Consider the following 14071-nt stretch of genomic DNA (forward strand, 5'->3'; position numbering starts at 1 on the left):
CCTCTTACCTTTCTTTTGGAGAGTGAAAATTCCTTCTCACAAAGCTTACAGTGGGTTGCATCTTTGTCTTTTAGCCAGACCAGTCCCTAACAGGGAAAGATGGATGTTAATGTTCAAATCAGTAACACCTACCTGCTCTTGCTTTAAAAGTATGAAAACAGGCATTCTTGTGTGCACACTTCCTGTGACTTGTTTTCACCATTTTTTAGGGGGTTACTTCTCTTCAAAATGAAGGAATGACATAGAGAAGGCAAAAGGCTCAGGCAGTAGCTCTCAAGAGTTAGGTTAGAAACACAGGAAACATCTGGACAGACTTGAAGACAAAAAAAAAAAAAACAAAAAACAACCCAGCTTCTTCAGGGGACATTTGAGAAAGGTGCTATGTGGTCACAGAAGATGGGAAATAACTGACAGACAGGCAGCTGACTTGAGAAATAGCAGGGTGCACCTGGGAAGCAGTGGAACTTGAATCTCTGGGTTCAGGGCTACGGAGGGAAACCCTGTCTCAAAAAATAAAAATAGAGAAAAAGCTCAGGCCAGGGGTGTGATAGCAGGAATTATCTTTAATTCCAACAAGAGGCTTTTGGTCCAGCAAAGGCTCATTTTCCCAGTGTCTGGGAATTCCAAGGTACTGAATTGGGAGAGGGAACACAACAACTTCATAGAGGCAGTGGGGGGTGGGGGAATTAACATCTGAAATGTAAATACAGAGAATATCCAAAAAAAAAAAAAAAATGCTAAAAAGAAAGGATCAGCAAGGATTATGTAGTGAGATGAGAAAACAGGTTACAGTGTTTGCCTAGCATGTGGCAGACTTTTTTGGTTCCATTCCCTGCACTAAAAAAGGAGAAGACAGGATGAGTCACATAAAACAGCTATAAGTACTGGAAACAGCTCCATTTTTGTAATAGGTTAAAGGCAAGGGAAGCGAACACTTTTCTTGTTAGAATGGGGTATGGGGCAATGGCTCAGCCATTGAGAGTGCTACTGTTCTTCCTCATGGCAATAAATAATCTAACTCCAGTTCCAAATCTAACCCCCTCTTCTGGTCTATAGGACTGATTTTTACCTAGTGCAGAGTACAGCAGTAACAACCTAGGTTCCAAGACTTTTTGGATGACTTGTTTTGTTCACTGGTTTTGTTTTTCAAAACAGGGTTTCTCTTTGTAACCTGGAATTTGCTCTGTAGACCAGTGGCATCATGTAACATTTTGATTAAAAAATTAAATGGAATTGGGCATGCTGATACCTTTGGGAGGGAGAGGCAGACAGATCTGTGTAGTCAAGGCCAGCCAGCCTGTTCTATAAAGTGTTCCAGGATATCCACAGTTACACAGAGAAACCCTCTCTCAGGAAAAGTGGATGAGTGACCAGGAGTAAAAAGCCATCATTCATTCACAGGTCATAGGATTCTTTCAGGCACCCGAAGTAACACGTTGTCAAGGCACGTCACATGCATCACAAGCCCTTTCTAGAAGGGTCAGCAAGGACATTTTATCACTGAAGTACTATTATAGTGTCATTGTTCACCAGGACTATTATGCATCCTTTAACATACTAATATCTCCATCTTTTTATTTTAAACATTTGTTTATGTAGTACACTGTAGCTGTCTTCAGACACACCAGAAGGGGACATCAGATCTCATTACAGATGGTTGTGAGCCACCATGTAGTTGCTGGGAATTGGAACTCAGGACCTCTGGAAGAACAGTCAGTGCTCTTAACCATTAAGCCATCTCTCCAGCCCTGCATTTCCATCTTTTTAAACATGTCAGTAAGGATGGAAACAGTGATGGAATAGAAGGGAGGCTGTACCACCCACTCCCCTTTAGGGCTGCCACCTCTGTTCACATCCTTCTGGTGCTGGGACCAAACCATGGGCCCCCAACATCCCTGTTTCCAAGCATTCCAAGTTTACCAACTTTAAAAAGCTTTCAGCTATATATTACAAACCTGGTTTATTTACTCACCTGTAATGCTTTGTTGGCTTCTTTTATATCGTCTATTTTAAGTTTAGATCTAAAAGATTACAAACAGGTCCAAGTTTTAGTATGCATGTAAATACAGAAAACCTAGTATTTTGTAGATTTTTTTTTTTTTTTTGATTGCATATAATTTTAGATCCTAACAATCTCTAAGGGGATATTTCGTATTTTCCTATTTTTTTTCCTAAACGTCCTAAAGCAAAAATCAGTGTTTGAGATTTCTACAACTTGATTATGTTTTTTGTTGAAATAGTCTCACAACTGAATTTTTAAAAGCGTCTATGTGTGTATATTTTGTGAAAGTACAGATCCCTTTATTAAGACTCCTCAAGTGTGGTGGCCGACATTTATAATCCTAGTTCTTGGAAAATTACACAGCAGGAATTTCAGAAGATCAAGGTCAGGGCAGAAGAGATAGCCCAGCAGTTAAGAGCACTGACTGCTCTTCCAGAGGTCCTGAGTTCAAATGCCAGTAACCACATGTGGCTCACAACCATCTGTAATGGGATTTGATGCCCTCTTCTGGTGTGTCTGAAGACAGTACAGTGTACTTATATTTAATAAAAAATATATTTGAAAAAATGTTCAGGGTCATTTTTGGCTACTTGTATAAAAATTACCTTTTGTTTCTAAAGCACAACTGAAATTCCATAGCCCAGGCTGGCCTCTCCAGGTTGCAGATAAGGCCTGCTACACCCAATGGACTATCATCTGCAAGAGTGCTCTTCTCAGCAGGGGACCCTGAAGGCTTGAGGCTTCTAGTGGTTACTGAGCATTTATCACATGTGTTACACGGGATATAATTTTTACCTGCTGTTGAGCGCTAAACATTTTCTCACCAGAGTAACTGTTAATTACACTTAAAGTGGATGGATTAATAGCACAGTCAAGCCTGTTTTTGACACTGAGTCACATGAGCTCAGGAATTCACCAGCCTAGACAATTTACCCATATCATTTCTCAGGGGAAGGAGTAAAGGGAGAGGGAACATGATAGTTTTCTTAGATATTTCCCACCTCCATTTCTTCTTATGTGTATATTTTGTCTGCATGTATGTATGTGTACCATACGCATGCATTATGCCCAAAGGTCAGAAAGAAGCCACTAGATTTCCTACAACTGGGGTCTCGGATGGTTGTGAGCCACGATATAGGTGCTAGAAATTTAACCTAGGTGCTCTGCAAGAGCAGCAAGTTCTTTTCTTTAAGGTGTTTATTTTATGTATATGAGTGCTCTATCTGACATACGCCTGCATGCCAAGGAGGGCACCAGATCTCAAGTATGGTTGGTTGTAAGCCACCATGTGGTTGGTGGGAATTGAGCCATCTCTGTAGCCACTACTGTTTTGTTAAAGGCATGATCTCAAGGCTGGCCCTCATTCTCTGTGTAACTAAGGATGACTTGAATTCCTGTCTTCCTTTTCACTATGGATCCCAATAACATTCTACTACAGGATCACACTGAATCATGGAAGCCTTGACCCCTGCAGGCATTAAAAACTACCTTTACTTTCCAACAAACCTGGGTCTGTCAATAGTCTGATAGCCCTGGACATTTTCAAAATTTAGCTTTTGTTCTGACAAAATTAAGTTTCTGGATTCTTTACCACTGAAGAATTCAAGCAATAGTTTTTGCTCACTTGGTAGAAACCTTCAGAGCCAGTATCTACTGGAATGCACAAAATTACTAAAATTCCTTAAAAGAATCTACTCTTGGTTTTTTTTAATGTCTTTATACTCAAGCCCCCAGACACAGCTGGTGTGGTATGAGTTTGTGGCTCACACATTTATGGGTACTTAGCTGAAGGAAGAGAGAGGAATTACTCGCAGAGTTTGCTGCCAAGTTCTTGCAGAGCCTGTTCTTGTTCATGATATATTCTTTTCAACTGCTGATTTTCATCCTGGAGGTTAAGAAACTCCTTAAACAGAAAACAGAAAATACAATTTTAAAAAAAGCTCTAAATTACACATGTGTCATTAATTAGGAAAATATAACTATCTGAGTTTTCTTCTGATTGTGCTTCTACTTCCCAAGTACTGGGATCACAGGAGTATTCTATCAAGCTTGGATAAGGAACTTTCTGATACTTGTCACCTCCCTTCATTCTTTTTAAAAAAGATTTGTGTGAGTGTCCTTGCCTGCTTGTATGTATGTGCCTGCATATGCATTCTTGATGCCCAGAGGTCAGAAAAGGGCATCAGATCCCCTGCAGCTGGGGTTAGAGATGATTGTGAGCCACTGTGTAACAGCTAGAATCTTAGCTCACATTGTCCTGAAAGTCACTGTAACTAGGCTAGCCTTAACCTTCTGATTCTGCCTCAGCCTACTCAGTACAACCTCCTTACTCATACTCCTAAAATTACCAGTATATCCTGTTTACTCGTGAACATTTAAATTGTATAAAGTATCTTGTTTTAAAAGATGTATTTGTATGCAGGTGCATGTGGAGGTTGGAAGATAACACTGGTTGTTGTACTTAAGACTGCCTACCACCTCCTTTAAGATAGAGTCTTTCACTGGCCTGGAGCTCACAAATTAGGCTAGACTGGCTGGCCAGTGCTGAGACTACAGGTCCTATAAGCATATCACTGAAAGCCATCCCCTTAGCCCCCAAAATCATTTATCTAAACCAACAGAGCAGTCAGGCACAGTGGCTCTTCTTAGTCCCAGCACTCCTGAGGCTGAGACAACTCCTGTGAGTTCAAAGATAGTATGAAATTCTGCCTCCAGCAACTTGTCAAGATGTAAAATTTAGTTTTACCACTATTTACTTTTTTAAGGCTTAAGATTTTTTGAGTTTCGTGTCTAAGATGAGATAGGACATCTTTTTCCTTTTGAAGGTCTTCTTGCAAAGTCTGCCTCCATTCCTTCTCAATCTTCAAGTCCGTTTCCAGCTGCACCCTTGAATGGCAAACATAGAAGCTCAGTGTGTGATAGGGCTCCTGTATCTAAGTGTAGCCCTTCAGATCCTAATTCTCCTGTGTCCACCTCCTAAGCACTGGCTTACAAGTGTTCTTTCCAACCAGGTCACGCAGGTACTGCACACCTTTAACCTCAGTACTTGGGAAGCAGAGGCAGGTGGATCTCTTAAATTCAAGGTCAGCCTGGTCTACAGTGAGTTCCCTGACATCCAGAGCTACATGGAGAAACTCAAGAAAAATAACACCAAAACAACTGTGTGATAGCATACACGGCTTTTTTCGTTTGCTTTTTCAAGATGGTTTCTCTATGTAGTAGTCCAGGCTGACCTTGAACTCAAGAGATCTGCTTGCCTCTGCTTCCCGATTGTTGGGATTGTTGGGATTAAAGTCCTGAGCCACCAGTGCCCAGTTTAAAGACTTATTTTTTAATTGGAAGTGGTGGCGAGACACCTTGAATGGTGCTATGGACCAGAACTGAGCTGGTGATCGATTTCAGTAAGAGGAGTACTGTGCCACTGAGCCATCTCTCCAGTCCCTTCATTTTTTTATTTTTATATTTTGAGACAGAGCCTCATATTCTAGTCACAAACTTGCTACCTAGCCAAAAATGACCTTTAATTTCTGATATTGACTCTGGAGATTAGGCCACACACCTTTAATCCTAATAGTTGGAAGGCAGAGGCAGGCAGATCTCTTCTTTGTTGGTTTTGTTTTCCAGACCCTGATTTACTAGGTAAAGTCTCTCTTCCTGCCCAAGTCTGACAACCTGAAATTGATCCCACAGTCCCACGTGGGGAAAAGAAAACCCAGCTCTCACAAGTTGGCCTCTAACAGTCACATGCATGCTAACAGACTAAAGGCATGCATTGCCTATATATTTGTATGTACAAAGAAAAATCTTATTTTGTCCTTGTTTTATTGAACTTGGGACTTTGTGTAAACTAAGAAGCACATAATCTATACCAATGAGTTACACTGTAGCCCAGAACAGTTTAAAGCTGCTCAGGAGGGTTTCAGGCTTTACACACATATCACTAATGCTCCTCCCCAGGGATTTGTTATTCAGAAGATAAGCTGGAGAGATGGCTCGGCAGTTAAGGGACACAACTGCATGTAATTTAAAAAATATATTTTTTAAAATCTTAGAAAATAGGAGCTGAGGATGCATTTCAGTGGATAGAGTACTTATGTAGCATAAACAAACTCTGGGTTTTGACTCCCAGCATTACATAAGCCAGGCACAATGGTACTTACCTGTAATCCCAGCATTCAGAGGTGGAAGCAGGAAGAGCAGAGGTACAAAGTCACCCTCCCTTATGTAGGGAATTATGTAGACCCGCCTGGGGTATATGAGACATTATCTCCAAAAGTCGATATATAACATAATCAGTAAACTGTAAGCATTCTTACAACTATGTCCTCTCACTTCCCCCCCCCCCCCCCCGTGTGTGTGTGTGTGTGTGTTTTGAGTTTGAACCCCAGGGCCTCACTAGTACTAAGGGACTGAACTACATCTCTAACCCAATTGTTGGTTTTTTTAAAGATTTATTTTATGTATATGAATACACTGTAATTGTCTTCAGACACAGCAGATCCCATATACCATTACTGTTGTGAGCCACCATGTGGTTGCTGGGAATTGAACTCAGGATCTCTGGAAGAGTAGTCGGTGCTTTTAACTCCTGAGCCATCTCTTTACCCCACCCCACCCCCAATTGTTTTTCAAAGAACTACATCTATTTAGTGTGAGGAGTGGAGAAGTGCAGGAGTTTGTAAGTCAGAGGACAACCTACAAAAGTCACTTTCTCTCCATCACATAGGGCCTGGAGACCAAACTCGGGCTTGCTGGTAACTGCCTTTCCATACTGAGCCATCACAAGCTTTCTTTAGGTGCCTGTACTGGCTAGCAGAGACCATGTTAGTACAAGAACTTGATTCCAAGACCAAACACTCACAGCTGTTGCTCCTTCTGCAAGATCTGTCTCTGCAGACTGTCGGATTTGCTCAGACACTCTTGGGTATATTTCTCATCCTCGTCTTCAGCTTCCATTTGCGCCTTCTCTGCTTGCTGCAATCTGGTGTAATTCAAATCAACTTTGGGTAAAACTGAGGCTAGAACTAGGGTGTAAAAGGGTGAAGAAGACAAATAAAAGAAAAATGGGGAAATAGAAACATTTCTAAATGAAAACAAAGTTTGGGGGAGAACTCACAAACTCAAACGTGAAAGAGCCACACAATGTCTACAAATTGTTTTGTGCTTTTTTTTTAACATAAGATATAATATGCCCAGGAAACTATCTTTAAATTTGCTTTATTTCTTGTTCATAATTAATGCAAAGCAATACAGTTTTTTACTGTTGGAGGATAATGATTCAAATCTCAAATATGGCTAGGTATGATACTACCTTTTTATAAAGCCATGAGCAGCACACTTGGGTCTATAATAAGTGCAGAACACACCTGTTACATGTGATGTTAAGATGTATGTGCCAGGAATCAAGTGCACTAGAAGTGCAAAGAGCAGCGGTTACTCTCAGTAATGAGTCTTCCTATCAGAGCTCTATGCAGTTGATTATTATGCAAAGCTGTATATGTATGTGTGTATATATGTGTATTCTTAAGATTCAAAAATATTTAGTGCTTGGCATCATTCCCTAGAGAGAATTTTGTAGATATTTTACATTTATGAATGTTTTGCTTTCATATATGTCTATGCACCACATATATGCTTGGTGCCCACGGAGGTCAGAAACAGGTGTCATATCCCGTGGAAATGGAGCTATAGACAGTTGTAAGCCACACCATGTGGGTGCTGGGAAGTGAGCCCAGGTCCTCTATAAGAATATGAGTTCTTAACTGCTGCGCCATCTCTCCAGCCCCCTAAGTATAATTTTAATTGTTTAAACATGAATCTTAAAGAGTAGCTTACAATGTCATGCTTCCCTGTTTTTATTTGTTAGGTCACTGTTTGTCCCCAGGCTTAGCTACACTCCTTTCCTCCCTTGGCCATTACGATTTATCTTCAGTATTTTATCTTCAGTATTTCATAAGAAAATATTTCCTAGAATTCAAGGGACATTAACTCTTCATGAGAAGTCACAAGAGAACTCTTGCATCTTCGTATCTGCCCCAAACACCCTAAGTAAGGCAACACACACTGCGAGTATAAAAGCCTCCAAGGGAAGGCAGGGAAGGAAGTTACCTCTAGGTTTACATTGAGATGAAAGGATTAAGGCGGTAGGGGTGGACTGGCTCTGTCCTAAGTAAAGTGAGTGAGGTAGGCCTGCAGTGTGCTATCACAAGAGGGCAGGAGGATTAGAAAACGGAGGTGCTAAAGCCCAGGGCAACAGCCAGCCTGGCTTGAGAACTGCTTTAAAAACTTAACTTTAAAAATCAGTAAGGAGCCATTAGGCAGAGTTTGCCAGTACGTGAGGGTATATGTTTTATCTGTGCCAACACAGCTTGAAACCAAAAGGTTTTTAGCTTCCATCAAAAGGTAGCTAAAAAGAGATAAAACTTTGAAAATCTTGCCATCCTCGAAGATGAGACTCAGATCTGCCCTTGTGCACAAGCTGAGGCGTGCATGTGAGGAGCCAGCCCAGTGCACCTGCCATGTCTCACAGCAGCCAGGAAGGGGCCCTGCAGCCTGTACACATGATAGCATAAATGCTTTTCCATCTAATGTGAGGGTATGGGTTCTGCTCTTGGAGTGGGTTTCAGAAGGAGATGTCTTTGACCAGTTTGTACTGGTCCTGAGGGTCACTGCTGGCACTTTTCACCAGTGACACTGCAATTGTCCTAGTTTGAGTTAACAAGTCGTTGTCACTTCATAATGGAATGGACAGAAATCAAAGACAAGAAACGGTAATAAAGATGTCCAAAATGTAAAAGTGGGGATAAAGAAAACAACAAAAAGAAAGAAGAAAAAAGAAGAAAGAGGATGTCAATAAAAGAATATTTGTGTTAGTAAAGCATCAGTAGTTATGTTTTTCCTAAGGTTCAAAGAAAGCAATGGTGACACATGTTGACTCAGCATGACAGGGCAATGAACACGGAAGGTTTTCCAACAGTAAGATGGAAGGGCTGCACTGACAAAGATCCTGCCTTGGGAAAGCAGCTTCCCTGTTACTGCATGCTGCTTTCAGATAGACGGCCCGAGTGGAAGCGTGGGGCAGCTGCTCAAGTGGGCAGCCCCTTTGAGCCCCATTTCATTTTTCCAGGTCTTTGTAAATGACAAGAAACTACAGATATTGTGCCTTAAAATTATCTCTAAAAAGGCAACTTCAAATGAATCGTCCTAAATAAAGCAACTTGATTCCATGCAGCAACCAAAAAAAAAAAAAAAAAAAAAAAAAAAAAAGAAAAGAAAAGAAAAAAAAGCAAACCCTGGCTTTGGCAGACACAGGCCCTAGGTGATGTCTTTCTAACAACTTCCTGTGGTAGGTGCAGAGGTGAAGAAAGGAAGGAGACTCATGTGAGCAGCTTACCTTTGCTCCAGCTGCCTCATGGCTGTTGTGATTTTATTGGTTTTTTCTTCTAGTCTGGCAATTATTTCATTTTTTTCTTTCAAACCATCTTCAGAGCCCTATTTATAAAAACAACAGCTGTGGTGGTTTTATGACCATTAGGCCAAGTATAGTTATGTTTGCCTTGGAATCATAGCACTCAGGAGGCGGGGTAGGAAGAAGGAGTATGGATTCAATACCAGCCTCAATACACAGGACATTGAGACCAGCCTGGGCATCAGTCCCTCTCAAAACTAACCAAATACTGGCTGCCCCAGAGTAAGGCTCAGAAAATCCACACAGCTGACCTGTGGAGTTAGACTTCTGGAGCCTATCTGATAGAAGGAGGGTTTACTCCTGAAACTGTCCTCTGACTTCCACACATGTCCCAAGACACATACACAGCCTGTTCTCTTACATTCATACAACAACAACAACAACAACAAAAAAAACTCATACTTGAATGTGATTGAAAAATAACAGGCTGTGAGCATGGTGGCTCATGCCTTTATCCTAGCTTTCAGAAGGCAGATGGGTGGATCTCTGTGAGGCCAGCCTGGTCTATAGAGTTGAGTTCGTCTAAGAAGTAAGTTCTAGGCTAGTCAAGGCTATACAGTGAAACCCTGTCTCAAAGACAAAATACTGAAATTGGAGGCTGGAGAGATATCCCAGTGTTTAATAAGATAACTTGTTTGGCAGAGAGCCTCAGCTTGGTCCCAGCGATCATGTGGTGGCTCACAACTACCTACAACTCCCATTCCAGTGGATTCCATGCCCTCTTTGGGCCTCTAAGGGCACAAGGCATTCATGTGATATACATTCATACAATCTATATTTTAAGAAAATGATAGTGAAATTTAAAAATAAATTGGGAGGAGAGAGGAAGAAGGGAGAATAGATTTGGGGCTGGGTAGGATGTCTCTAACATGAGGCCTAGGGTTGGATCTCAGCAAAAGGGGAGAGGGGATCTTGTGAACTTGTAGCTGAAATGTACAAGTTAGTTATTGCCTGCAGTAACAACTGCAAGTCAACTAAATCTTGTGTTGGGGGAAACTAGGCCAGCAAGTAAAGAAGGCACTTGCCACCAGCTGTTTAAGTTTCATCTCCAAAGCCGTGGGGTGGAAGGAAAGGGCTGACTTTATCCTAGGACATCCACATTTGCACCTTAGCATGCTGTGCTTGTAATCTCAGCCTGAAACAAAGGACTCACTACCTGTCCTGTGCTCTGTCGTGTGTGAGTAAGCAGCTTCAGTAGCTAGGGCTGAAAACCACTCCCACCACTGCCTTCCCCAGGATAACTGACTAGCCCTGAAACTGTGAGACAAAATAAATCCTTCAGTTACCTCAAGTAATTTGTCCCAACAATGAGAAGAGTAATATACCATCTCAAAGGAGATAGGACCAGACGTGGCATGCACTTAATTCCAACACTTGGGAGACAGAGGCAGTTTATGAGGCCGACCTTGTCCACATAGAGAGCTCCAGGACAGCCAGAGCTATATAAAGAAACCCTGTCTCATAAAAGAGAAATGAGGATGGAGGTGGCTCAGTGGCGCAGTGTTTGTCATCATACACAAAGCCATTGAGTTTGATTCCTAATGCCAAGAGTCAAAGAACATTCTGTACCTGTAGCTTCTGATACATCTCAATGTTGATTGCTTTGACTTCTTCCAGCTGTTGCCGAAGGCCTATGAGAGTGTCTTGTTTCTCATGAATATCTTTTTCCAGCAACTTCATGGCCAGCTCGATCTCATGCTTCATGCCGCTTTGTACGGATAGCTCATTCTCCACATCCTGCAATTTCACAATGTCTTCACTTTCAAGTTATCAAAATCAGATGTGCAACTGTTAACAAGACTGGGAGCACTGTTCCACTCTAAATTTAAGTTGGTTATTGAAAATCCCTCTGCCTGGTGTGGTGGTTCACACATGGGGTCCCAGCACTGAAGAGAATGGGACAGGACTTCTTTGAGTTCAAGGCCAGCATGGGCTACACAGTGAGGTCTGGGCGCACTGCTTACACCTTCAGTCTAGCACTGCTCAGGAAGCAGGGACAGGGAGATCACTGAGGCTGAAGCTAGCCTAGTCTACATAGAAGGTCCAGACCAGCCAGAGCTACAAGGTGAGACTTCGTCTGTCCTAGTTTGCTTTCTGTTGCTGTGACAAAACAGTGAACAAAAGCCACTTGGGAGACAAAGGGTTTATTTGGCTGATGGTTACAGCCTATCAGTTGAAGGCAGGAACTGGAGCAGGAACCAGAGAGGAGTGCTGGCTTGCTCCCCATAGCTTGCTCAGACTGCCTTATTTTTTACATTAACCAGGACCACCTGCCCACAGTGGGCTGGACCTCACACACTGATCATTAACTTAAAAAAACAAACAGATTAAGAGGTTTCCTAAGACTAAAGACAGGAAGAGTGCACTGAAGGCTTGCAACAGCCTTTTCTTTGCCCAGGCAATGAGTATCTGCATTTTTCCTCATTAGACTGTATGTATGCATTTTTATGCATGCCCCATCATCTGAAATCTAACGTTTTAAATATGGTGTTGCTAACATACATACATACATACATACATACATACATATTTCACTCTATTCTCTTAACTGGTTCTGTGATGGTGGTCTGCATTCACATTACCACAGATTGTAACTCAGTTTGAAAAATACCAAGAGATGTGGGTGTCTTGATTTTCAGGACAGGGTTTCTCTGTGTAACAGCCCTGACTGTCCTAGAACTTGCTTTGTAGACTAGGCTGGCCTCAAACTCAGAAATCCCCCTGCCTCTACCTCCCGAGTGCTGGAGATTAAAGCTGTGCATCACCATGACCAGGGTTTTGTGAGGTTCACGTCACACACCCCAGTCCTACTCATCTTCCCATCTCCCTAGTATTCACCCTCTTCCCTTGCAACTTCTACCCGCCAAAAACAAAGAAAATATGAAACAGGTTGAGAATTCAGCTCAGTGGTAGAGCACTTGCCTAGCTGGGTTCGGTCCTCAGCTCCGCAAAACAAACAAACGGAAATAGAAAACATTGAGGTATGTTTTTAAAGCACCATGGTTCCATGGGTGCCACATTTAGCTTTATGGCACAGCCAAGAATCCCCTGTGGTATGCGGTTCCCTGGGCATACAGGCCTGAGCCATATAACAGAGCTAGCTGAGCACCTCTGGGTGGGCAGACAAGCTTCAGCCTTACGTCCCTGCCCTGCCTTCTCTGGGTGAAGGACTGACCAACCCTTTCCTCCACAGAAACAGGATTAGAACGGTGGGCAGCCTGATGACCCGAGTTCAACCCCTGTGGCAGAAGAACCACACGACAGAAGAACTGACCTCCACACATGCCCTGGTGTGTGCAGACAAATCTAAGATGCAAAAAACGAGTGCATTGTGGTTATCAGGTTCCACTCCACCTCAGCCTAAGGCTGAGAGATTCGGATGGTGTTTCCTGAGAGTAAATTATCCCCAGAATTGTGCTAATGTAACTGCAAGGTTAAACTACCTGTCGGAGCTGAGACTCCTCTCGAAGCTGCCTCCTGGCATCATTATACATCTCGTCCAGACCTTGCCGAGAATGCTTGTATGTCTGAAGCTCAGTTTCTACATCCACTTTGGTAACCTAGGAAGAAAAGGTCACACCATCACACGGGGCTCTGTCATCCCACACGCTCAGCCTACAGGACTCAAGGCCGAGTCTCACCTCCAAGTGCTGCCGCGTTCTCATTAAGATCAGCTCATTTTCACTACGTAACTGATGGTTTTCTTCTTGGAGCTTTATGATATTATTCTTCGCTATTGCCAACTGCAAATTGTAAAACACAAAAAACCGTTCTGAGCATCCTTGGGGTAAACTTGCTGTACCGGTTATGTGTGTGGCTACAAAGTGCAGGAAAGAAAACCCCAAAACCAGTAAGAAGAGTCCTATAGAAGCTGTAAGACTTAAAGTACAGAAGCTCCCATCATGAAAATGTGCTATAGGCTGGAGAGATGGCTCAGCAGCCACGAGTATTTCCTGTTCTGCAGTGGACCAAACTCCAGTTCCCAGCATCCACACAGGAACTCATGGTGCCTTCCTCTGGCCTCCATGGGCACCAGGCATGCATGTGGTACACAGGTTTACACGTAGGCAACACAGTCAGTCATACACATAAAAATAGGTATGTTCATCTTTTATTTATGTAGGCAGGAACGTGCTATATAGAGCCCTAGGTAGACTTAAGATCTGTCTGCCTCTGTCTCTCGAGTGCTGAGAAACTGAACGTGCCCACCACGCTTGACTATAATCATGTGTGTGCCTGGTACCCAGACTTCAAAAACGGGTGTTGAATTCACTGCAACTGGAGTTCCAGTTGGTTGTGAGCCACCATGTGAACGCCCGGTGTCCTGCAAGAGTGGCCAGTGCTCTTAACTGCTGAGCCATCGTCTTGGCCCCTCATGCTATTTCCCTTCACAGCTGAAGCACATGCTCATTTGCTGGGCTCATGAGGAACGCCGCGCTTGTCAGACTCACCGTAAGTGCCGCGCAGCACCGGAGGAAGCCCAGGAGAGTCATGTGTAAAGCAAGCTCAGTGTGAAGACGTGTGAACATGGCAAAGAAATGGTGCTGGGTTTGAAAATGTGACAGACGTTCAGGGTGACACAATAGGACAACCACCATATG

At 42.8% G+C, this 14071-nt stretch overlaps 1 protein-coding gene across 1 annotated transcript in view; it reads right to left on the reverse strand.

The window, feature by feature from the left end:
* RUFY2 (RUN and FYVE domain containing 2) overlaps positions 1-14071 on the reverse strand; it is a 33540-nt gene that overhangs the window by 2393 nt on the left and 17076 nt on the right. Inside the window, exons 9-17 of the mRNA XM_080937866.1 lie at positions 13112-13213; positions 12914-13030; positions 11040-11207; positions 9396-9493; positions 6864-6983; positions 4759-4888; positions 3811-3905; positions 1973-2021; positions 9-86 (exon numbers count right to left, since the gene is read on the reverse strand). Of these exons, the coding sequence (XP_080793992.1) occupies positions 9-86; positions 1973-2021; positions 3811-3905; positions 4759-4888; positions 6864-6983; positions 9396-9493; positions 11040-11207; positions 12914-13030; positions 13112-13213 (957 nt within the window). The remainder of the gene's footprint in view (positions 1-8; positions 87-1972; positions 2022-3810; positions 3906-4758; positions 4889-6863; positions 6984-9395; positions 9494-11039; positions 11208-12913; positions 13031-13111; positions 13214-14071) is intronic.

This window comes from Micromys minutus (assembly GCF_963924665.1).
Source record: "Micromys minutus genome assembly, chromosome: 25".
Lineage (NCBI taxonomy): Eukaryota > Metazoa > Chordata > Mammalia > Rodentia > Muridae > Micromys > Micromys minutus.